The following is a 26,668-nucleotide window of genomic DNA, read 5'->3' on the forward strand; positions in this document are numbered from 1 at the left end:
TACTCTGATTTTTCTAAAATAATCACAATATGATCATATAGAAAGGTTAAATTTGATTAATAAATAAAATAATAAAATACAAATGCATAAGTTAGGATTCTTAAGTTAGAAACAATAACCATAGGAACCTCACCAGGGAGTCGCTGTTCTGTACTAAGGGACCAACAGTGACGAGATGGAACGATGAAGAATCGAATAGAAAAGTCTTGTTTGAGTCCTGTGACAATGTGACCTGATACGCACCAGTGATGCGGCTTGGAAAATTCCTTACCTTTCCCATCTTGATTCGAATATCAAGAATGCCAATCAATAAATATTAATAGAAATAACCACTGATTAATTTAAGTATGGATATTGAGAGAATAGTATAATCCAGAGAGCGATTAATAAAAATTAAATTATATATATTCTGTATGAAGGTAACCAGGTATGATTTATCTGTGATTCAATCATAAACTAACTGTTGAACAATGTAGCATTGTGAATAGGTAGAATTTGCCTGTCAAGAGAACGATAAGTTACAGGCCTGGCCCCTAAACCGAGGAAAACTTAAGAAGATTCCAAGAATGGGATTTAGCATGCGCAAAGATGGGGTTCAACTAGAGGACACCATGAGGAAGACTATGGACGACCACCAGAGGACCTTAGACGACCACCTGCGTACCTGAAGGCGCATGCGTCACGAGCATTTACATAGACTAACGAGTTCTCGGAAACTCCATGAATATGTTAACTGTTTCTTGGAAATATGATGAATATGTATCCTTTGATTGTCTATAACTTTTGTAGCAGAGAAACTAAACATGCACGCTAGGTGGAGTGATCCCCTGTGCGTCCAGCGCTGCACTAAAGAAGTGCCTGCTCACCTACATACATTGTGTAGATGAGTTTTTATATTACAGATTTGTAACAGGCTGGCTAACCCAGGGAGGAACTGCAACCACATACACCAGCATAGGCTTCTCAGACTCTGCAGGCAGGGTGCCGGGGGCAGTGAGGAGGCGTCCAGGGGACAGCAGCATGGAGCAACATCATCTCACACCCCGTGTGTGAAAGCAGAATGACGGGGCACCCGTCTCCACCCTCCGCTGGACTCCTTGCCCACAGACATGGAAAAAACTGATCGAGGACGCAAAGTTCAAGGGCACGCTGGGCTGCAGCCACCATTCGGTTGTAGAATTTAAAAACCAGAGAGAAGCGAGCAAACCAGCAGAATCACAATGCTGGACTTCAGCAGAGCAGACTGCTGCTTCCTGAAGAGCTTCCAGGCAGGAGCCAACAGGAGACTGGCCTGGAGGGCAAAGGGGAGCAGGGCAACGGGTTGAACTTCAAGGACAACAGCCCCCACCTCCCCAGACACCAGAAGGGTCCATGCCAAGACACAGAGTTGGTCACAAGTAGCAGAAGGCCAGCACTGACAGACAGGAAACTCCTGACCCAGCTCAAACACCAAAAAGGAAGAACACCCAAGGCGCACGCAGAGATGGGACACCCAGGACGAACAGAGAGACACTGCGCAAGCATGCAGGGATGGACTGTGGAAAGCCACAGCTTAGCTGGAGACAAACCAGGAAGAGAGGAAGGACAACAGGAAGGGCTTCTGGAAGCAGAAGGAAGCCTAAGGGAAACGCAAGCCACTGCTCAACAGGAAGGCAACTTACTGGCAAAGGACAGGGGAAAAGCTAGAAAAGATGCTACCCGGGGCAGGGATGTGTGGGCAGGGGGGGTGTGGGGGTGTTTCTGGGTGGGATTCTGACTCAAGACAAGGAAAGGTGCTCACCACGAGGGTGCCCAAGCACTGGAACAAGTTGCCAGAGACGATGCTGAATCTGCCTCCTTGGAGATACCCCAAACAGGGCTGCACGCAGCACGGAGCAACATGATCTGACTGGACCTGCTCTGAGCAGGAAATCAGACCAGATGGCAGCGGGAGGACCCCCCCGGCCTACCCCAGTCTACGAATCCCCAGTGATTTCTCATGTCACTCCAGTATTCCCCAAATTCATCACCAGCAACTGCTCATGTTAAGAGCTCTACAAAAGCGTTTGCAGAGCACTATACTTGCTCCTAGGACACCCGGGGACTTGCTGAAGACAGCAACCCTTGCCTTCCATCGCTTCTAGAGAACCAAAGCACAGCAAGCCTAGGGCACACTAAAGCCATTGCAGACAGGCAACAGAAACGAAGGCAGAGTTTAAAGGCTAGGTCTTCCCATCTGAAGCCATCTGAGGCCACACGGGGGCAAGTAAAACAGTTCTAGAAAGCACAGGGCTGGCAGGCACATGAGAAGACACAGGAGAGTTCCTCCTGGGGAAAGCTGGCCATGTTCAGCTCAAGTTCCTCCCCCCACCTTTCTCTCCCTGGGGAGGAAGAAGAAACCACATTCAGCTAACCTTGCTTTCACCCTGTTGTGGAGGGCACCCAGTAACTCAATGAACTGGTCAGACTCTTGGGCGGTATCTGATACAGAGACATCCCCCTTCGGGCTCAATAGAAAAGTCTTTATAGCTAGACAATAGAAATCTACATACAGGTATCAGTATTTACAGACTTCTAAACTATCAGTACTTTTACAGAAATAGCATCCATAAAAACATTCCCATTTAAGTATAACTGCGGGCAGGACTACGCTTCAAGCACAGAGAACCACACAGAGCAAAGGGAAAGCACGTTGACCCACAACAGCTATCTCAGGATGGCTCAGGAGCGATATTACTCTGCAAGGGTCCACAACAACCAGAAACCTTGCTACTGGCCTCCCCACAGGGAACAAGTGTTCCTCGCTTGCTTTTCCCAAATGCAAGATGCTACCACAAGTGCCAGCCATGACGCCGTCTTTACCAAGCAGAAAGGGGAATCCCTCCACCCTACTAAGTGAATTCCCCTTGGGAAGGCAGAGAGGAAGGAACCAAGGAGATTGCCCTTCAGGAATGCAATAAGCCTTGGACAGAACAGGCTGATCTAAGAACAGACAGGAATTTTTATGAAATACGTCAAGTGGAAGGTGGTTTGGCCTTGGCCTTTTCCCACTTGCTAGCAAGAAGTAATGCATTTCAAAGCAAAGGCTATTCTAGAATAATCTGAGGTGCTGCTGCTAAACGTCCCCATTTCGCGTGGCTGGGTGCAAGCGGACCTGTCAGACAGACAGACAAGAGCTGTCAGGTACCGGTACTTGGAGGATACGCATATAGGAAAAGCTAGGAGAAGGCAGAACAGGCTACACGTGGCTTTCAGTCGGGTCAAAGCATTCCGCACCATCACTAAGCACGAGTGGGAACACGAGCTACCGCTACACTAGCTTGTGAAATCTGGACTAGGTGTCAGCTAAACAAGGCATTCCTTTCTACCAGGTTTTGCTTCCATTCAACTTCTCACCTCCAGAATACTCTTTCTTTGCAACTCGTGTTTCTTACCATCAAGCCTGAAAGACATCTAAGAGCGGATCCCTGCCCTGTATCGCAGAGAAGCCAACTTGGTGACCAGTCTGCTCTAGTCTCCTCACCTTAGTTTCAAGCTTGTCAGAAGATCCTGCAAGAGACGAGCGGCATTACTACACTGTGATACAGAAGAACAATAACACAGAGCGACTCACTTCTGGGTTGCCAAACGTAACGGTTCTTTGAATTAGAGGTGGATTTTTCTGTTTTAAAAGTACAGATACTCCTGCGACAGCTCTTTAGAATACAATACATCATCAACTAGCTGTCCCTACCTGTATTTCCTTGTTGTTAGTTTAGACAAGATCTTTCAAAACTCAGAGAAAAAAAAGGAAGATGAAAAAAACCAAACCCCAAACCCTAAAAAACTCTCAAAATCCCAAACTACAAGCCCAAAGAATCTGTTTCTTCAAGTCATAATAAAGTATTGAAACAAAATGTTATCTTACCTTCCAAAGTCCTACTACGAGTCCTGGATTCAGACTGAAGAGCTGGACAAGCTCATCAGCACCAACGGCTACACTACTTTCAGTCAGGTTAGCAAGATGGTATTCAGCAATTAAGGAACGTCGACGAGGTCTTTGAAAAGAAGAGACAGAATGTAGCAACAAGACTATGTCTCCTTATTTATGTAAAAGTTCAGCCCAATTTCATTTTTCACTCTGAAGTCTGACCAACAGCACATGATGGAAACAGTTTGGAAAGCATTCAGCATGCACAGCCATAAAATCACTTTTAAACAACTGCAGCATACGAGCAGGATCTCAACACCTAACAACTGAAATGCACAACGGTGAACAACATTTCACAAAGGTGAACAACAATTCTCTCTTTTCAGAGCTCTACTGCTAGGGGTTTTGTGTAAGCAGCATGTAGCCGATACTGTATGTATTAAAATGACACGTAAGACAGAGACATGTGGAAAACTCCTTGACAGCAACCTAATACGTACATACCTCAAATACACACTTTTAATTTAAACATCTTTGCTCAGAATATAATGCCAGAAGAATACAGTACACACTTAAGTTACAAAACAACAGCTATCCCACATTGTGCTGTGGGCTATTTTTTTTATATGCATATACTTATATTGTACACGCAGCCAAACACCAAGTTCCCTACATTCACATACACACCTCTCCAACAGAAAAAAATAAACCTTAGTAACAGAGATCACCCCATTGTAGCCATCAACAGTTCCACTCTCAATGTCTCACATTAAATTCTCCTAGATTTACATGTTTGTTTCATGCTCATTTCGAGCTATGCCTTAGATTCAGCTTGCCAAGGCAGGACCTATCAGTCTGTATCTTGCATGCCAGTAGCTACATTAACCTATGAATTCATGTCAGAGCTTGCTGCATTATACCTATCTCTTGCTAAAAAGCCCTACCAATGAAGAGAAGGACACAGGCTTTGGAAGAAATATTACAGAGAAGCTTTCTAAGAAACAGTTAACTTGTTAAGTCAAACCAAGGCCAGATAGCTCCTACAGACACATTATCAACCAGTTACACCAAAACCCCCTCAAAAATCCTCTATTAACACTCGCCCATTCTTGCTGGGAGCTCTGCTTTGGTTCTGAGAACCCTCCTCTCTGACCAGGCACGGTTTCAGCCCTTTTGAGTGGCTCTTTCCCTTTGTGCCCTACTTGACTGCCTGCAGCCTCGTTTTGCAGGCGCCGGGCGTGGAAGTCCTTGCCTCGCACGGGAGACTGAATTGGACTGAAGCATGGTTAGCTGTGAAAATTGGCAAGTTTATTGGAAGAACTGAGTCAGCTTCAGCCCTTCAGCACTGCCAAGGAAATGGCGGTGGTACGCTGCCGGCTGCACTGGATCCTCTCCATCCTGCTGCTCAGGCCTTTGTCCCCCTTAGGAACTGCAGGAGCTCCTGCAGCAGTTTAAAGAATTGCACCAGCCTCTGGAGTGGAAATGGGCAGGGTGTAAATGTGCCCGATTGAGTTGGTATCGGTCTTGGCCTCTGAAAGGGGCTTGAGGTGAAGCCTGGCTGTGGCGTTGGAGTAGCCGATACTGCTGGGCGCAGTCCCATCTGTGCCAGGATCCAGTCGTAAAAGTGCTGCGCGGAGGCGTAGACTCCGGGCCGTCTTGCTCTCGGCACAGCCTTTCCCCCAGCTGGTGACTCCAACGAGACAGAAGTAGTCTGCATCGTTATCTTTGCAGACGAGAGGACCACCGCTGTCGCCCTGCAGCGGAGGAGAGAGGACAAAGGTGGTGTTGGGTGGCCTCTGTCAGCACTACGGCTGGCTCCTTCTCTCTCACAGCACCGGCCAGAGCTGTGCTCTGAGGCACAGAAAGGCCCCGCTCAGGTGCCGGGGCCTACAGGAGCTTGTGTGGGAGGGGGTCGTGGGCCTGTAAGGTAGGGCTCTGTGGAGGAATGGCTTAGTAACAAGGGACACGATCTGATTCCCATGAGCAACCCAGTCTCTGATGAGGGGAAAGGCTCAGAGGAAACCGTTAACTGTCCTTGAAAGCCTGTTGTGATAAGAGACAGTGGAATGGTAAACAAGAAGGAGCTACATTCGCGAAGAGGAGAGGTGCTCTTGTGCGCGCACAAGAGCACTGTACCAATCTCACTCGCCGCCTTGGCGCGTGAACAGAGGCTGTAAGCCAATCAGACAACTGTTGCGGACGCGTGTTCTTGGCATCTGTCTATATATACTCTGTAAGCTTGAATAAAGGGGAGAACGACTATACTCATATTGAGATTCCATCGTTACTCCGGGTCCGTCTCCCACTCCAACAGGGCTCTCTCTCATCTCTGCACAGCGATCCTGCGTGTGTGGAACGCACATGCTCCAGGCTTGGGATGTGGAGCTGCGTGCTGCCAAGAGCACTGGATGGGCTTTGTGGGCAGAGTCGCAGGCCTCTGGGGCAAGGGGGGCACTGGGCAAGGAGCTGCAGGTGGGGAAGGGGAGGTCAGCCCCAGCAGCGGTGGGGACCCAGCGGTGGGAGGGTGACTTGCCAGGCAAAGCACGCGCTGGGGTCTGCGTGGGACGGTTGTGAGAGGGCTGCCTGTGCTGCTGGGGCTTGACTCGTAGCACGCTCCTACCTGGCAGGTGTCGATGCCACCCTGCGCATAGCCAGCACGCAGGTTGTGGGTGTGGATGGCCCCTCTGTACCACCCGCTGCTGTTACAGAGGTTGACATCAATGAGGCGGACCTTGGCCTCCTGCAGGACATCAGTTGATCCTCCAGCTGCGAGCACAGAAAGGAATTAACACCAGGCAGTTCGTTGCCATTTCTCCTCCCCTGTCTGGGTGAAGCCCTTCCCTAGGGCTTGGCTTTGCACCTTGAAGGCACTGTACCGGTGGTCCCCTTGTGCCTCCCTTTGGGGAATGGCTCAGGCCCATCTCTCTAGAGGCATGCGTCCCCGCAGCCTGACTCTGGCTTTCGCCTCTGCTCTCAGGAAGGCCAACCCGTCTCCCCTGCGTGCCAAGCTTGCGCTCAGGACACGAGTACTTTTTGGGAACTCGCATCTTGCAGTCGTGGAACCCCAGCCGCTGGCGTAGCAGGTTGTCAGCTCTGACACTCTCAGCGAGGCGTCGGGCACACAGGCAAGCTGGATGGAGTAGCTGCACTGCACAGGCTGGTCCAGTTCCAGCAGGGCGATGTCGTTCCTCTGCGTGATGTTACTGTAGTGCTCGTGAACCAGTAGCCGCTTGATATTGCGCACTTGGGCCTCAGGGCCCAGCTGAGGCAACCGGGTGGCCCCGATCACCACGCGCCACATGGTGATGTGCCTGGAAGGCAGAGGGAGAGAGGGGTCAGAGGGAGCGGAGCCATGTGCTGCAGCCGCCCTGCAGTTGCCTGTCTTCTGCTTCATAATGGAAAGGGGAAAGCAGCGCTACGGAGGGCGTGACTGCCATAAAGGGCTCCTATAAAAAAAATGGTGAACCACTGCAAACAAGCCCAAGGGTGAAGCGCTCCGAAAGCCCCCCAGCGTGGAGCGCTCCCAAAATAATACCAAACACTGCAGGCATCCCACACACACAAAAAATAATGGTACAGGATTCCCCCAAAAAGGTAATGGTGACAAGCTCCCAAAAGCCACAATGGTGAGGCACTCCTGCAGGGCTGCACTCCAGAAATCCTAGGTATTGTAATGTTCCAAAAAACAGCAAAACCATAAAGAGCTCCCAAAAAGCAAGATCGTGAAGCCCTCCAGCAAGCCCCAGGGTGCTAAGTTCCAAAAAAGTACCAGGCTGCAGAGCTCCAAACAAGGCCCAGGATGCCCGACTCCCGAAAATACCAAACGCACACTGCAGAATCTCCCCCCAGAAAAACCCCAAATGGTGCAGGGACGCCTTCCAAAACACCACCAAACGGTGCAGGACTCCCCCCAAAAAACACCCAACAGTGAAGGACTCCCGCAAAAAAACACCCAAAGGTGCAGGACTCCCCCCCAAAAATTAACGGTGAACGGCTCCCAAAAATCCAAATGGTGCTGCACTCCCCCGGAGCAGTGACATGAAGGCCTCAAAAAATCCCGCGTTTTGTAATATTCCAAAACATAGCAAAACCATGAAGGCCTCCAAAACACACAATGGTGAAGCCCTCCAAACAAGCCCCAGGGTGCAGAGCTCAAAAAAAGTGCCGGGTTGGAGACTCCCAAACACCCCAAATGATGCAGGACTCCCTGAAAAACATGCAAATGGTGCAGGAGTCCCCCCCAAAAAAAACCTAAATAGTGCAAGACTTACCAGGAAAACAAAAAAGAAACGGTTTGCCCTCCTCTGGGGTGGAACAGTGAAGCACTCCAAGAATTCCCCGTTTTGTAATATTCCCCAAAATAGCAAAGCCATAAAGGGCTCCAAAAAACAAAATGGTGAACCACTGAAAACATGCCTGTCACGTTACAAGGACTGAGCAATTTGGCAGAAAATAAACCCCCGTGCGTTCCAGCTTGTCCTCAGATATCAGAGGGGCTGGGGGCGGCTAGGCTTAGATTCTGGGTGGTGCCCATTTCCTGTATTACAAGTCCGATCGTGTTCTATATAAACATATATACACACACTCATATATAGATAGATAGATATAATCTTAACGATTACGGATGCACTTGTAACTCCATACACTTTCAGTCTAGCCACGTTGCATGAACTAGCACGGCCACCCTTAAGGAATTTAACTGTGTTCAATGAGAACTCTTACTGCCCACAAAGGTGGTACAAATAGTTTGAATATGAGTAATAGAGCCTGGCTACAAGCGCGCTAGATCACAAAACACGTGGTATAGCCAAGTGTTAGTATGCGAAAGATAGCCACCTACAAGCGCATTAAATCACAAAACAACTCTACAGAGGTTGCCAAATCTCCCGGGGGGGGACACACTTGGTATAGCCAAGTGTCCAAATCTTACTCAGAGGCATCCCTCTGGGGGGGAAGAGAGGTTCAGCCCGTCGACTGATCCCAGATGTTAGAGCAGGTCTGCGATGGTATCTTCCCTAACATCCCTCCTCTCTTAAGCTTTTATACTATTCTTACTTTACAGGTGGAGCTTGAGTGACTCTAGTCATATTTGTCTTTGTTGTAATTGGTGTAAAAGTTTCTCGCTTTGCTTTTAAAGGTAGAGACCAAGAAAAATTCAGAGCGCAGGCTCAGTGAGGGGTGGTCGCACCTTGGAGGTGGGTAGCTTTGGGATGGAGGTGTGTTTTTTAGTATTATAATGAGATTATAATGAGTATTTTGTCAAAAGGTGAGAGACTGTCGGCCCATTCCCAGGCACTCCGCTACACACCATTACACACACTAAATAGGTTATTGTATCTTTGTACAATAGCATTGTCTTTGACCAGGTACCTATCCTAGTTAGCAGGGTGAGTCTCCATCGCATTGTTCCATAGCACCTTCCAGTTCCTGTCTTATCACAGAGCCTGGCCGCGGTGTCTCTACTCTGCTCCACCCTCTGTACAGTTTCTCTTAGAGTCAGCACACCAAGCTCCCCTGGCATTGCCAACACCTAAGGTTGCCTAGGGAACTTCTGCGGGATGGAACTCTTGCATGACCACCCCGAAAGTTTCTTCAGTGCTGTACCTTTCCTAAAAATGCAAATATACATTTAATTTCCAAGTCACCTCCAGCAATAATTCCACAATGCCCAAGGGTGAAGAGCTCCGAAAACCCACCAGGGTGGAGTGCTCCTAAAACAATACCAAACACTGCAGGAGTCCCACCAAAAAAAAGATGCAGGAATCCCCCAAAAAGGTAACGGTGACCAGCTCCCCAAACCCAAAATGGTGAGGCACTCCTGCGGGGCAGCAGGCTGAGGCACTCCAGAAACCCCGGCTTTTGTAATGTTCCAAAAACCAGCAAAGCCCTAAAGGGCTCCAGAAAACAAAACAGTGAACCCTTCAAACAAGCCCCATGGTGCAGAGTCCCAAAAAAGTACCGGGCTGGAGAGCTTCAAAACAGACCCAGGGTGCAGGACTCCACAAAATACACCAAACAGTTCAGAAACTGCCCCCAAAGGGTGCAGGAGTCCCCCAGAAAAACACCAAACGGTGCAGGACTCCCCCAGAAAGATAAGTGAATGATTCCCAAAAAACAAATCGTCAGGCACTCCTGCCGGGTGGCGCGGTGAGGCACTCCAAACATCCCGGGTTTTGTAATATTCCAAAACATAGCAAAACCATAGAAGGCTCCAAAACCCAAAATGGTAAAGTCCTCCAAACAAGCCTCAGGGGGCAGAGCTCCAAAAAGGACCGGCTTGGAGAGCTCCAAAAAAGCCCCAGGCTGCAGGACTCCCAAAAAACCCACCAAACTGTGCAGAATTTCCCCCAAAATAACCTTAAAATGGTACACTACTCCCTCCAAAAAAACACCAAACGCTGCAAGACTCCTCCAGAAAATACTAACTGGGAATGGCTCTGAAAAACCAAATGGCGAGGCACTCCTCCAGGGCGGCGTTGTGAAGGCCTTCAGAAATCTTGGGTTCTGCAATATTCCGAAAAATACCAAAACCGCAAAAGGCCGCCGAAAAACAAAACTGTGAAGCACTCCAAACAAGCCCCAGGGTGCAGAGCCCCCAGACACACAGAGGGTGCAGGACTCCCCAAAAGAATACCAAATGGTGAACAGCTCCCAAAACACCAAATGGGGATGCACTCCTCCGGGGCAGCGCAGGGAGGTGAAGCACTCCAAAAAATCCCGGGTTTGGTAAAATTTCAAAAAATAGCAAAACTGTGAAGGGCTCCCCCCCAAAACAAATAAAATGGTGAAGCCCTTGAAAAAAGCCCCAGTGTGCAGGGCTCCCCCCTAAAAAAAACCCAAATTGTGAAGGACTCCCAAAAGCCCCAAACTGTGAAGGACGCCCAAAAAAACAAATGGTGATGCAGTCCTCCAGGACGGCGCGGTGAAGCACTCCAAAAAATGCCAGGTCTCCTACTATTCCATAGAATAGCAAAACTGTAAAGGGTTCCCAAAATACAAAATGGTGAAGCCCTCCAAACAAGCCACAGGGTGCAGAGCTCCAAAAAACCACCGGGTTGGACTGCTCCCAAAAAGCCCCAGGGTGGAGAGCTCCAAACACCACTACGAGGGAGGACTCTGAAAAAGCCCGGGATGGAGCACTCTTAAAAAGCACCGGGGTTAAGCGCTCCAAAATATCCAACTGGTGAAGCAAACCAAAAAAGCCCCGCAAAGAGGGCTCCCAAAAAGCCAAACAGTGACAGACTCCCAGAAAAAACAAATGGTGAAGCACTCCTCTGGGGTGGCGCAGTGATGCGCTCCAGAAATGCCGGGTCCTGTAGCATTCCAGAAAATAGTGAAACCATGAAGGGCTTCCAAAAAAACGAAATGGTGAAGCATTCCAAAAAAGCCCCGGGGTGCAGAGCTCCAAAACACCCAAGTGATGGAGCGCTCCCAAAAAGCCCCCGACAGAAAGCTCCAAAAGCGCCACACAGTGCAGGACTGCGAGAAAAGCCCCACGGTGCAGTAAAGCACTCCTCCAGAGCCATATGCTGATGTGCTCCTCACATGCTTCAAAACTAGCATGGGCAATCCTAGATTGGGGGCAATCCTAGAAAACAGCAGTGGAATAGGTATTTTTATTCCCTTTCAGAAACTCCTAGCCAACAACTCTACAATGCTCCTGCCAATCTCCTAAAGACAGTCATTCCTAGCAAGTCCTCTCAAAGTCCTTGAATGCATCCCAATTCTTCATCTCCTAGGGGTTCCTGGGAAATTCCTCATTTCTCCCTCCTTTTGCTGTGCCAGAGAGCCACACTACACATTTCCACAACGGAAAGGCTGCCTGCGCAGAGCCAGACTGCACCTGAGGGGGACACAAATGCCACACCTCTTCCCAGACCCCTGCTATTTACTGCACAGGGATTAGTCCATTCTGTGGCCAACTGCTCTTCATGCTTCCTAGAGAGCTTTCACCCTTCACAGGTGGCACCTCCACAGGGGCACAACCCACTTCTCTGCCTTTGAGGAAACCCGCAACCCACAGGCGGCCCTTTCTCGCTGAGATACAAGGTGGCCCCCAAAACATTCCCCTCAGCCCCTTCAAATGACCACCTGCAGAGCTCCCAGTTCACCTGGGAGCCACCTCTCTGCTCCTCTGGTCACTCTCACCTCGCCCTCGCTGTTCACCTGCTACCCAAGCAGCACAAAGTCCACGTCCGTGGCAATGCAGAAGGCTCAGCCGAGCTCCCCAGGCTGAAGCTAGAAGACATTCAGACAGCAGAGCCTCGGCGGATGGACAAAAGGGTTGGGACTATGTCCCTGCTTGCCATCTATAGCTTGACTAGAACTTGACAGTATGTTACCTGCCTACACTCAGAAGAGTCTGGCTGAGGGGTTTGCATCTGTGAACGGGGCATAAACAAGACAGTATGTATTTTACACGGAAACAAAAGAGCCTCACCTTGCTTAGCTGAAGCTTGCTTCATTTCCTTTACATTGTCTGTACATTGCATATATTCTACATACGGAACAAGTCCTGCATTGCCCAAGCGAGGCAACTTCTGCCTGCATGTAAAATACACACAGCTAGGACACCATCTAGGTACCTTCATACGCATAGAATATACACAGAAAACATGCAGCAAGTATAAACAGAATATAGACGGAGAGACACAGAGAGATGCATCCAAATACATGTCTTTCGTCAACATAGAGAAACACCCCCACCCCCCCCGCACGGTCTATACAGAACATCCACAGACATGATACACTATCTGCAGGAAGAGAAGCCTCAGCTGACCTCATCTCACTGAGGCTTTTTTCCTCTCTCTATTCAGAAGACAGAGTATCTACACATAAAAATAGTATACAGACACAGGAAGCACAACCATGTAGATGCACTCTCTGCACAGAACACACACATAGAACGTGCAGAATAGACGTACAGTGTGTCAGCTGCATACGGACTGCACAAAGCAGACAGACAGGTGAGGGGAAGTTACGCTTTATGTCCAGCATGAATGTTGATGTCTTTATGTGGAGTCAATACTGTCTCTACATGGAACGCAGCCATTTTCAAGGCCAACGGAGGAAGGGCATTTCTCTCTGTGTGTGGAGCGTATGCTGTCCTGACTTGGAACACATGCACATGGATACACATACTTTACGCATACATGGAATATACGCACACAAGGTGATGAGAGGCTTTTCTGTCTGCACAGAGACTATATGGGCTAAATGTAATACACGTACATAGAAAAGCAGCGCCTCGCCTACCTCGACATCGAACACCAACCATCTGCGTACACGCAACATACCTGCAACAAGGGGAAGCTTTTCTGTTGCTATACAGACTACATACTGTCTTCCTCACCACTGCGCATGGACAGGCAAAGCCAGGCTTGCTTTCTCAGCATGTATCAGGCTATACTCTGCCTATCAGAAAAGAGACAGGGAGGCTTTTCTCTCCAGATACAGACTGTATTTTGTCTGTAGATAGACTGTATGCAGGCAAAGCATGTCTAGTCATAGACTAGATACTGCCAAGGCAGGGCTTTTTGGTCTGCTTATACAGTGTACGCCGGCCGTATAGAGGACAGAAACCAACAGAAGGGTGAGGTGGGGCGATAGCTTTCTCTCACCGTACAGACTGTAAAAATGGCTGTACGGAGAATACACATGGAGAGCACCGCACTCCACTGCCCTGTCAGGACACAGACCGTATGCCGGTTACGGAGCAGAGACGGGCCAGGTGAGGCAGGGCTTGCCCACCCACCCGCACATGAAATCTGGGGAGGCTGGGGGTGGAGGGGGAGCGTCTCTGTACATCAGGCACGCTCTGCCTACAGAAGCACACAAACAGGGGAGGTGAGGCTTTTCTCTTTGCAGAGCAAACACTCGGTGCACACCGGTAGTAAGTACGGGGCTCTCTGCCTGTATGGGGAATAGAGGCTGTTTATGGAGTAGAGACGCCTCTGTACTTAGAACATGCACTGCTCATCTGCACAACAGACCCAGAGAGGCAGGGGAAGGTGGGGGGCTCCTGCCCCTACACAGGTGATGCCCTCTTTGTAGAGCACAGGCAGAAGGGTGAGGCAAGGCAAGGCTGCAAGAGGGCTGTCAGTTATCAGAGCCCTCCTCTTGCAGCTACGGAGAGGCATCCTTCTGCCAACCTGACCTGAAGTCTCAAGTGGCTGCAGCTCACTGGGTGCTCAGGGCCATGCTGCTCCAGGGAGGCTGATGAAGCTCATCAGGCCCTCATCCCCACAACATCCAGGGGGAAGAGCCCCTCACCCTGGCAGGGCTGTCCTCAGGAAGGCTCAAGTAGGAGCAAACACATCCTGATGCTTAGCACCATCGGGCTGGTGGCACAGTCAGGACTTCGGCTCCTATGACCACAGGACCCTTCTTTGAGGAGCACAAGGAATAAGGACTGCTGGCCCAGGGACAGGGCTTCCTTGACTGAGCAGGCAAGAGAGTCTCTGCTAGCATATGCTTTGCCCAGCAATACCTCAGCGCAAAAGGCAGAGCTGATAGCCTTGACGAAGGCGTTAGAACTGAGCGAAGGAAAGAGAGTAAACATTTGGACTGACTCAAAGGATGCTTTTGGTGTAGTACGTGTCCATGGGATATTATGGAAAGAAAGAGGACTATTATCCTCTCAAAGGGGCAAACATCAAATACAAAGAGGAAATACTGGAATTGTTCCAAGCAGTCCAGAGACCGATCAAAGCGGCAATCGTGCACTGTAAAGCACATCAATCAGGAAACAGGAAAGAAGCTACAGGGAACAATTAGCTGATAGAACAGCTAAAGGAATAGCACAAAGGAATGCCTTACAAATGGCATTAATTCCTACAAAGAACATTACATTACCAAAAGAGAAACCTCAATATTCGGAGGAAGATGAGAAACTAGGGAAGTTATTAGACGCAAAAAGGAATTTAGCAGGATGGTGGGTCACAGTTCAGGGACAGGTAGTAATTCCCCCACTTCCGATGAGAGAAATATTACAAACAAAACATAAAGAGTGCCATTGGGGTCCAGAAGCATTAGTCACCTTTTTAAAGAGATATGTGGTGTCTCTAAGAATGTTAGAAGTGGCTCAAATGATTTCTGCCAAGTGTGAGATTTGTTTGCGAAACAATCCGGTGGTAAAGAGAAGACTTCCAATGGGAACCTTGAAATCGGGAGTACAACCTGGAGATTATTGGCAACTTGATTTTTCAAAATTACCCAGACAAAAAGGGTATCGATACATTCTGGTGGGGGTTGATACTTTTACAGAATGGCCTCAAGCTTTTCCTTGTCAGACCAATCAAGCAAAGAAAATCATTAAATGGTTGTTACAAAAAATAATTCCAAGATTTGGAGCACCTATTGGAATATCTTCTGATAGAGGCCCACATTTTGTTGCAGATGTAGTACAAAATCTTAGCAAAGTTCTGGGAATTACCTGAAATTTACGTACCCCCTGGAGGCCTCAATCGAGTGGAAAAGCAGAAAGAATGAATCAGACATTAAAAAGGCAAATTAGCAAAATACATCGGGAGACAAATTGGCTACTACAACTAGTGAACTGGCTAAATTGCAACAGCCTTTGCAATCTTCCCTATTGGCTTTAGAAACTAATCAGTGGCTGTTGTCAAACATAGTACCAAAATGGGAAAAGGTGAATGGAGACGACCAGGAAATGATTGTAGATGGACTCGGTGTGGTCCAAGATAACCTATCTTTGGCTCCCAGTTGTATCCAGGCTCAACTGTGGGCGCAATCAGTAGCTGCTTCAATCATAAGAGAGGGTGAAGAAGGCACTCTCCCCACCAAGATTCGAAAAATAATCTGCGAGAGTGCCACTAATTTAGAGAAAAAACTCCAGTCCTGGTGGAATTTGGTAAACTTTACCTACGATCCCGTCACAAGTACAGCCACAACTTTTGTATGAACTATACACAATGCTTCAATATATTCGACTTACCCTGTTATTGCATTAGGATTGAATCACAATGGAACCATACTCTATCCATTTGAGCACAGAATATGAGCCCAAAAAGTGGGACAGAAATGACAAACTCTAGATTTTGAACAACAAGGGTTGTTGTACGAGAACAACAAGGGTTCATCTGTGAAGGTAATGCAATCACAGGTCGGGATATCTGTTTAGATACTGAACAAAATGTTTGCCATTTTGAGACTCGCCCTGACGAAAACCCTGAAACACTGCTTATATATATATATTGGTAAGGGCTGTGTATGTTTGAGAACAGCTTGTGATTTTATATCCGTAGATGATGTAGTTATAGATACTAGGAATCACTCAGATTTTTGCGTTTGTAATTTCACTGAAATCATGGGACGTGATTTTTTTTTCTTATTTGACTCCAGTCACACCTCACCAGCTCTTGCAATCTAATTATACATCAATTCAGGAACTGTTGCCTACACCCATTGGATTGAATCTCACTTTAGTGAAACAATTGCTACAACACCAGGATTTAATCAAAATTTTGAAAAAGGTCAAGGAAAATGGACAAAGAACTTTAATAACTCTTCATCACAATGTAGAAGAAATACACCGTGTTTTAGGGAGGGTGGAAAAGGATGCGGAACATAAATGGCGGGACACTTTTCGGGTGGTCACCTACTGCTACAGGCATCCTAAATAAGTTATGCCACCCTATCGTTGTTCTCCTGATATTGATTTTTAATCAGTCTTGTTTTATCAAGAATATATTATAAACTGGAGGATGATGAATCGATTAACTCGTTTGGCATCTATACTTGATGCACATAATCTACTTAACTGATTAAAATCAAAGTATTGAAATCATTTTCAAAACTTTCAAAGGGGGGAATTGTTGTAAATACTCTGATTTTTAAAAAAATAATCACAATATGATCATGTAGAAAGTTTAAATTTGATTAATAAATAAAATAAATAAAATAATAAAATACAAATGCGTAAGTTAGGATTCTTAAGTTAGAAACAATAACCATAGGAACCTCACCAGGGAGTCGCTGTTCTGTACTAAGGAACCAACAGTGACGAGATGGAACGATGAAGAATCGAATAGAAAAGTCTTGTTTGAGTCCTGTGACAATGTGACCTGATATGCACCAGTGATGCGGCTTGGAAAATTCCCTACCTTTCCCATCTTGATTCAAAGATCAAGAATGCCAATCAATAAATATTAATAGAAATAACCATTGATTAATTTAAGTACGGATAGTGATAGAATAGTATAATCCAGAGAGCGATTACTAAAAAATTAAATTATATAGTCTGTATGAAGGTAACTAGGTACGATTTAGCTGTGATTTGATCATAAACTAACCGTTGAACAATGTAGCATTGCGAATAGGTAGAATTTGCCTGTCAAGAGAATGATAAGCTGTAGGCCTGGTCAGTAAACCAAGGAAAACTTAAGAAGATTCCAAGAATGGAATTTTGCAACCAAGCTGAGCATGCGCAAAGACGGGGTTCAACTAGAGGACACCATGAGGAAGACTATGGACGACCACCAGAGGACCTTAGACGACCACCTGCGTACCTGAAGGCGCATGCGTCACGAGCATTTACATAGACTGACGAGTTCTCAGAAACTCTATGAATATGTTAACTGTTTCTTGGAAATATGATGAATATGTATCCTTTGATTGTACACAACTTCTGTAGCAGAGAAACTAAACACGCACACTAGGTGGTGCGATCCCCTGTGCGTCCAGCGCTGCACTAAAGAAGTGCCTGCTCACCTACATACATTGTGTAGATGAGTTTTTATATTACAGATTTGTAACAGTTATCACAAAAAACCAAGCATACTTAACTGCTTCATCCATCAAAATACATTCAAGAAGCTTGGGCCAAATCCCATCCACTCCACAGAACCAGAAACCTATAGATGCCAACAAATGCTGATATGACTACCCGCTTCACAAGTCAATTCCTTCTATGTCTGACTATACACGTTCGGTTCCATTTTTTGGAGAGAAAGTACTGTTAGGTGGCACACATACTGAATTCCCTTCCCAAACAAACATTTGGCTCGCGGTATTTGAGAGCTCCCAGCTCGCCTGATTCCTCTTTTTCACAGGAGGCATTACTTGTCTGTACCATGGGAGTTGCTTCCTCCAGGGTGTATCTGAAAGGGAGCACTCTAGCAGGTCTGCAGGCATATCTAAACTATACAGGGAGTCACGCTGCCAAGAAACCAAAACCAGTTTTAGAACCAATAAAGCCACCATCAGCTATCTAGTTTTCAGAACATGAACAAGTGCCATGGTACAGCCCTAGGCTGATTGCATCTGGTCCACACATTTCTGCATGGCTCACACTAACAAAGGAGCTTTGTGTTCCCACAGGATGGTATGCAAGATTTGTTGAGAACACTGCCTACCTTCACACTGTAAAAGCAGATACAAAAATAGGTTCAGCTCTTCTGCTGGTTTCCCTTTGCCTCTTTTTAAGCTGATGCAGTTCCTGATTTTTAATCAGCACCGCTGTTACCGCACGCTCTGTATATTGCAGATTCACGCTGCGCTCTCCCCCCAGACAGAGGTAGTCTTTGCTGTGAAAAACTGTAGCACAGCCCTCAGTTTTCACCTTTGGATAGAGCCACTCTTGAAAGCAACAAAGGGTTCTTGTACAGAAAGAACATTTTTGAAACAGGTGAAAGAAAGGCAAGGAAAAAAAGAAAAGAAAAAAGACTTCCGCGTCTCTTGAACAGAGTTCAAATCAAGAACAGGGTAGAAAATCCGCCCAATAAACAGCGATAAGGAATAATATTAGAATAAGATTTTTGCAACAAGTCACAAAAACTTATTTCTATCATTAGAAGACATCATTATACCTATGCCCAGTTTCAGCTAAGCCAACTTACAAGGCAGGTTGCATTGTTACAACTTCTAGTTCGCAATAAAAGACTATCCGATGTGTCTTTTCTACCCTCTTTTTTTCTTCAATCTTGCAGTTAGATAGAAGACACTAGAAACAGTGCTCGACCATTTCCCTTATAGTGAAGCAGTAACTGCAAGTAAAGGTCACATTTTATTTACTAGAACCAGAACTTCACTCCAGCATCTCTTCAACAAGTGTTGTTGACTCTAAAGCTTAGGAACATACAGGAAACAGGCTAATCAAAACACTTACTTAGGTAATAGCTGTCCAAGATGCTGTGACAACAGACAGTCTTTCACCTTAGTGAGTATTTCTATCTTTTCCTCAAGTTTATAACAGTTTTACATTAAACTAACAAATTCTAGCAACAGAGAGAGGCATCGATTTAGGAAATAGCTCTTGCAAAACTTTTTTTTTGGTTATTTTTTGCATAGTGCAAACAACGTTAATTTCAAGAAATGGTTGAAATTTGGATTACGTAAGCAATACCTACTGAGTAACTACTTCACTGTATAGTACAAAAAAGATTAAATCCCTTCTTGACATTCTAGCTGAACTTCCCAGATGACTCACTGTAAAAAAAATAACATGCTTCCTTAAAAAGGGACTGATGAGAGATACTCGAGAAATGTTGGAAAACTTTCTATATTGGCATTTCCTCTATCAAAGGCTGGACAGCATGAGCAATAAGTTACGCACTGGATGCTAAAAATCTTAACTGCCACTTTGTCAAGGGCAAGACTCTGCTGTCCTTTGTTTCACTGCACACCTTTGACAAGTGATTGACTCCATTTTCTCTGTACCTTCCTACTGGCTATTCCTATCTGCAACTAGGATCTTCCATGAGCTCTCTCTTCTTAAGGCTGAAGAAACCCGGTCTCTCCTCATACATCGTGTGCTCCCAAACCATCTTGGTGGCCCTCCGTCGGACTCGCTCCACTACATCAACCTCTCTCGTTTTGGGGAGCCCAAAACTGGGCGCAAGCTGGCTCACTGGACACAGCACTCCAAACGCTGTCTCACAAGTACCACTAGAGCTGAAGGATCACTTTCCCAGACCTGCTGGCTACACTCTTGCTAGCACAGCCCAGGATGCAGTTTGCCTTTTTTTGCCTCAAGAATACATTGCTGACTCATGTTCAATTCTTGGCTACCTGAATCCCAAAATCTTTTTCTGTAAGTTACACAAAAGCATTCAGACAATAATTCTCCACTGAAACACAACATCAATCTGTGTTTTCAGCTTTCGGCAAGCTTTTCTTTCAACACATTTTTCATTAAGGAGATGAAACGTGGCCAGCACAACCACAAGTTTGGGGGGTTTTTTTAGGGTTGGGGAGGTGGAACAAGACGACAGGGAGTGTTTTAAAGTATTTGGAAGGAAAGGAAAAATAGCATCTTCAGCCCTTTCAAATGTACAAGATACAATCCTAGATCATCCCGCCTCCATCATACTGATCATCCCTCCCAAAACAAAGGATCGTTCACATGGAGTAGTTCACCTCTGCTCCAGCAGCAAACACACTCATCACTAAGTGACAACACTTCTCCTTCCTCTCTCTCTCTCTCTCTCTCGCACTTGGGTTCCACCAGTTACAATCAGACAACCAGCTAGATTCTGCCCAAGAATTAAGATCTTTCCCTTCCACTCCTACGGAAACTTTTCAATTCAGTTTAGCAAGCAAAATGCCCACAAAAGGCACTGCATGACATCTATCAGATGGCTGCCCTGTCAGGAAAACCTAACCATTCTGAAAGCCCTCATCTTGTAATCATTCTCCTTAATGCCAGGAAAACACTTTACCTCCTCACCTTCAAATCAGAAAGGGATCAAAGGGGCATTTTAAAAAAGTGTAATTAAGACTAAAAACATTCAACAACAGCTTGACAGCTCTGAACATTCACCCCAAAAAACTGAATTATGCGACTTGTCCCATATTGTTACCTGTAATTTCGTATCCATATGCAGCCAGCTGTCCAGCCATATATGCACCATCTGAATGACTGTGAGAACATCCCCATGTACGAATCCACATTTTCTGAGCACCAGGAATAACGCTGTTAAGGAAAAATTAACGAAGAAGTTAAAAGATGAACAACTGTTAGAGCTAAACTGCGGCCTTTTGATATTATGGCACCCATTGACTGTAGTTCCCTCCATACAAGGCATCTTTATAAATTCTTAACTTAAGCCTGCCACCAGCCACACTAACGTCTGAAAGCTCATATCCCAACCTTTCTGGGCTACAGAAGCAGCATGGCAGATGTGCACCACGGAGCTGGCACACACAATGGTTTAAGAACCAACAAAAAATTCTGCAAGAAGCTCTCACTGAAACTCCTGGGATAAATGTGCCAATGAGCTAAAGATGCCAGTACAAGAACAACAGACATCCTGCAACACCATCCTTTGCCCTGCCCACATTTTTTTTTTTCCTCCCCCACGCTTCTTTTTTTAAAGCTACTTCCCCTAGCTAGAAACCACAAATTGTTGATGGCACATTAATGATCATTAGACGTGTGCAACACGTGTTGCACATATACAATGTATTTAGCATTCCTACTGTCTAAACAACGTACATTCAATGTGCATTCTTGGGTCAAAAACACTAAAATACAGCCTGTTAAATAACATACAGTATTCTCCTGAATACTTAGGAGAATGGAGTGCTAGTGTCAAGTACGTATAGGCCACCGGTTCAGCTGTACACACACTCCTGGCAGAATGGGCCTTCACATAAAGGTGGACTGTTATGCTTATAAAAATCTCTTTTGAACACTAATGAGAAACCAAAATCGAATTTCCTGCACATTCTAGACATACTTTATTTCCATCTTTATAATGCAGGGAAATTTCATCCACCAGCTCAAAATTAAGGGGGGGCAGGGGGAGGAGGAGCAGGGGGTGGCACCAACCAAAATCCAGATCTCTGAAATGCAGTAGAAACTAGAATCGATAACTGAGTTCATTTATACTTTGATCAATTCCACTGCAGCAGAAAGTTGATTCGGCTCCCAGGGGAATCACAAGAAGGAAAAACACAAAAGATACGTTCCATAGTTATTGCATACGATTTCCACTGAAATAAAACAGTAAGTTCAAAAGAAGTCTCACTGTATCACTTGCAGGAGGATGTACAAACAACAAGTACAGCCTTTGGAAATCCCAGGTTCCAGAAACCAGCTGGAAAGACTGAAGCAAGGAAGATGTACCCTTGGTGGAAGAGGGGCAGGTCAGGGAATACTTCAGCAAACTGGACATACCTAAGTCCCTGGGCCCTGATGGGATGCACCCACAAGAGAGAGATGGACATACTGGAGACAGTCCAACAAAGGGCCATGAAGATGGTTAAGGGACTGGAGCATCTCTCCTAAGAGGAGAGGCTGAGAGAGCTGGCACTGTTCAGCCTGCAAGAGAAAGGCTCGGGGGAAGCTCATCAATGGATATTAAATACCTGAAGGGAGGGTCCAAAGAGGACAGACACAGGCTCTTTTCAGCGGTGCCCAGTGACAGGCCAGGAGGCAACGGGCACAAACTGAAACACAGGGTCCCTCTGAACATCACGAAACACTTTTTGACTGTGAGGCTGACTGAGCGCTGGCACAGGTTGCCCAAGGAGGTGGTGGAATCTCCCTCTTTAGAGCTATTCAAAAACTAGCTAGGCACGGTCCTGGCCACCTGGCTGTAGGTGGCCCTGCTGAAGCAGGGGGTTTGGAGAAGATGACCTCCAGAGGTCCCCTCCAGCCTCAATCCTTTCGTGATTCTCAGAATTTTATTCTTATTTCTCATTCCAGATGGCACAAGGCTACTCCAGGACTGCATTTTGAAGAGCTCAGCTTCTATTTAGGTAATTAAGGCGAAGCAGACAATTTTTCAGAAACGTTTTACACATACAAGCTGAAGTAACAGGAACCATTTTTCCAGTCTGATTACTCCATTAATCAATATCTCAGTCATAACTGATTTCTAGAGAAAGTTTGTCTAGGGCAAGAAATCTGCCCAGGATTTATTGTTCATTATCACTACATTTTATAAACACTATTTTACTCATTTTTATCTTGTATTCAAATTTTACACTATGAGACAATGAGAACTTCCACCTTATTTTTAGAAGCTGACAGTGCACACAAGATACGAGCAAAGCAACAAGATAGGGTTGATGGAAGAATTTACCTGTCACTTGGGGGATCATCGTCTGCCTGAGTATTTTTTTGTGAATTGCGTTTTCGCACTTTTGGAAAAACATTCTTTCTTACAAACTGCCGATCACGTGGCTTCAAATCTTCTGCTGACACAGTGTCTTCAATAGCTTCAAGCACTGGTTCACAGGCAGCAGGCATCTTCAAGAAGCATTAGAGAAGACTGGTATTAGCAAGCATTTGAATACAAAGCCAAGGCCTAGTATCTACTGCATATGTTCTCATAAAGAAAAGTCAGATGTATTTCTACATATACCTGCGATAGATCATATAGATGAGGGAAGGTGAGCACATAAAAACAATCAACTACCCAGAGATATTTCCTGAGGCCCTCTTCCCCGAGATCTCAAACACAGGCAGGGAGAAAGCCACAAACCAGAGAGAGTTTTTTAATTTTTTTTTTAATAATCTGTACCTTGCCATCTTCTAACTCAAAAACCCTGCAGCTCCTCTGACGTGACGTATCCAAGATACAAGTATTCTTAACCATGTCAGGCAGCACAGTGGAATACTGAGTTCATGTTATGCGATAGATATGCTTCCACTCACATCACAGAAGAATGAAAGACACAGCATTCAAGCGCCTCCTTCAGAGGTTGTTCTGGCTCTTTTATTTGTGTGCTGAAAACAGGTGCACAGTATTTCAATGTCTTCATAGTCCTTTTGAAAAGAAACCAAACTATTCCTAGAATTCCCGATCCCACAGGACTTTCATTTGAATTACTTCATCCATTAGGACAGCAAAAGAAAAATTCCTGTCCTCAGGTACAAGGTGTTAAACAACTACACCTAGCTAACATCAAATAGCCAATTACCATCTGGCTCATATAATACACGAGAAAATCATTACAATCTATTTATATTTTCCACAAGAAAGTAAATATACACGCATCTATAGCTCCCAGCAGATCTCAAGATCCAGATCAGTTGTCAGGAAAGGAAAAAAAAGTTATTTACTAAAGGAGCCTGTGAAAAACAAAACAAAGCTATGCATTAATTACACGCCTCACACTGTGCTGTGTGCAATTCTTCATCAGAATAATGTCTGATTTAGCATTGGAAACTTGGTTTTGTACATGTCTCAACAGTTTACTAAGGAAATCACACAGGGGCATTTCACACAGTTTACAGGGAAAACACAACACTTTCCTAACTGGCAGTGAAGAACAAAAGAAACAAGGCTTTAAGTTCTTTAAAACCAGATTTCAGGAACAGAAATCTCAGGCTACTGGCAACACCTCAAAGTATTTTGTACACAACTGAATTACTCAAGGACATAAGAAGTTAAACACCTGTGCATTTTCCCCCGGTGTGAGTCCTTCAGTCCATCTTGCAAAGTACACTTCAAAATCAAACTTCATATAACTTTTATAACATTTAACTTAAAAAGGAATATGATGATGTCACAAAGAGGATGCATCTGACAAAGACATAGAAGCGTTTAGCATTCTTCTAGATCAAAAATCCCAGGATCGCTAAAAATGCCACAAAGGATGAACAAAAATAAAAAGCTGTGGAAAGTCTAGCAATAAAGAATACTGGGGGGGGGGGGGGTGTGTGTGTGAGGCGACATCTCTTACACCACTTTATACTGTTGTAAATATTCTGATTTTTTACATCAAAATATGATTATATACTTTATACCACTAACAGTATGTACAAATAGGTAAAGTTATCTACTCAATACAGGGAAGGAAAAAAGGTTTTGATTTGTTGTTTTTTCTCTCTTCCAGAAAAATACCTGCTATAATGGAGCAGCTGCAAAACAAAGCAGCTTAGTTTATTTCCGTGGCCCCCAAAAGAACGAATACAGCCAAAAGAAAAGTCATACCTTCTGAAGCAAGGTCTAAATCCTCTTGGAGAATAATCCTGGGGAAAAAAAAGAACACAAAGCCATGGCAGGAACGAGCAGAACTAGCGGACAGAGAACCATGAGTTCGTGTTCTTGTCCAACAAGCATTCATGCCCCCTTTGCAGAAACGCGTTTCTTGCTCACTCTGACCTCCTTCAGACCGGGTACACACGCTGACTCGCTGACGGCACCCGACCCCCGGGCAGCAACCCGGCCGCCAGAACCTCTGGAGGCTCCCGCCAAAGGGGCCACCCCCCCCCGGCTTTAACGCGCAGCCCAGAGGAGGCCCCGCAGAGGACGGGAGCATCGCGCGGGGGGGGGTGGGGAGAAGGAGCGGGGGAGGGAGTGGGGGAGGGAGAGGGGGGAGAGAGTGGGGGGAGAGAGAGGGGGGAGAGAGTGGGGGGAGGGAGTGGGGGGAGGGAGTGGGGGGAGAGAGTGGGGGGAGGGAGTGGGGGGAGGGAGAGGGGGGAGGGAGAGGGGGGAGGGAGAGGGGAGGGAGAGGGGGGAGAGAGTGGGGGGAGAGAGTGGGGGGAGAGAGAGGGGGGAGAGAGTGGGGGGAGGGAGAGGGGGGAGGGAGAGGGGAGAGGGAGAGGGGAGAGAGTGGGGGGAGGGAGAGGGGAGAGAGTGGGGGGAGGGAGTGGGGGGAGAGAGTGGGGGGAGGGAAAGGGGAGAGAGTAGGGGGAGGGAGAGGGGGGAGGGGAGAGAGTGGGGAAGGGGAAGGGGCCTCCACGGCGAGCCCCGGCTCTCACCCCGCCGGGCCCCGCACGCCCTCAGCAGGGCTCCGCCATCGCGGCCGCCGCGCCCCGCCTCAAGCCCCCGCGCGCGCGCAGCAGCGCCGCGACGGCGGTCGGCAGCGGCCAAACCGGTGCACGCGCTCTGGGACGCAGCCTCGCGAGAGAGAGCGCGGCTGCGCCGCCCGGCGGGGTGGGCAGCGGCAGCGGCGCGGCAGCGCGGGCCTGCCCGTCCCGCTGCGCGACCGCCGAGGGGTTTGTCCGCATGGTTAGCTGTGAAAATTGGCCATTTTATTGGAAGAACTGTCAGTTTTAGCACTTGCGTGCACTCGGAGGCTGCTAGGAAGCAGTGGCACAAGCCCAGCCTTCTCCTGAGCAGTCTGTCAGCTGGGCCCTGGAGTGCCCAGGCACGGGGCGTGCTGCAAGGGAACGGGACGGGACGGGAGTAGCACATGGTGCCGTGCACAGGGCACCTGCTAGTGCTGTGGGGATACCCCCATTCCCTGCTCCTCCTTATCTGGCCTCAGTGAAGAGGTGGGCTGCCGCGAGGACCCACTGTGGGCTGATGAGGGACCCTCCGCACAGATGCCCTGTGCCCGTTTTCCAGGGATGCTGGATGCCGATGATCCAGGAGGGGCCAGGTCGCTGGCTGGGCATCTGTGCCACCCACGACGCGTGACATGCCGTAGTGAGAAGCCATGGGCCGGAGCGCACAGGTCCCTCTGGAAACAGAAACTCCTTACTGTCCTGCTCGAGGGCTTGCTGCTCTTCAGGCTACGAGTCAGCCGTCTTCCCGCTCCACATGCCGTTGCGTGGACAGCAAGGCCAGGGAACCCCGTGGGGCGTGCGTGCATCCACCCCTGTTTCTGCTTTGTCCCCGCAGGCCAGTTGTGCCAGCAGCATGGGTGCTGGCAAGGAACTGAGGTTCCCAGGTGGGGTTCAGGAAGCTGTGGCGAGGCTCAAGGGAACGAGCAGGCACCCTCCAGTGACCCCCATAAGGGTTGCCCAAGTTCCCAGTCAGAGCCTCGGGCCACTTACCCACATGTGCTGTGTGCAGGCCAGCACAGGGCCAGCAGGACGAGGAGGGGGAGCAAATTCATCGCTGCCAGCAACACGTGGCA

The 26,668-nt window shown here is 47.2% G+C and overlaps 1 protein-coding gene and 1 long non-coding RNA gene across 2 annotated transcripts; both read right to left on the reverse strand.

Moving 5' to 3' along the window:
• Positions 1-5,312: 5,312 nt before the first annotated feature.
• Positions 5,313-7,175, reverse strand: LOC132321793 (acrosin-like; the record flags this gene model as incomplete). The annotated part of the gene is given in 4 exon segments (XM_059835233.1): positions 5,313-5,552; positions 5,554-5,643; positions 6,510-6,629; positions 6,903-7,175. Coding segments are annotated over 4 exon segments (723 nt in total), but the record flags the coding sequence as incomplete, so codon positions are not given.
• A 15,744-nt stretch (positions 7,176-22,919) lies between these two features.
• On the reverse strand, positions 22,920-25,600 carry LOC132321794 (uncharacterized). The gene is made up of 3 exons (XR_009484897.1): positions 25,566-25,600; positions 24,796-24,833; positions 22,920-23,105 (listed from the first exon to the last, which is right to left on the reverse strand). It is a non-coding gene; the product is annotated as an uncharacterized LOC132321794 (long non-coding RNA).
• Positions 25,601-26,668: the final 1,068 nt, after the last annotated feature.

The sequence above is a fragment of the Gavia stellata genome, unplaced genomic scaffold (assembly GCF_030936135.1).
Source record: "Gavia stellata isolate bGavSte3 unplaced genomic scaffold, bGavSte3.hap2 HAP2_SCAFFOLD_98, whole genome shotgun sequence".
NCBI lineage: Eukaryota > Metazoa > Chordata > Aves > Gaviiformes > Gaviidae > Gavia > Gavia stellata.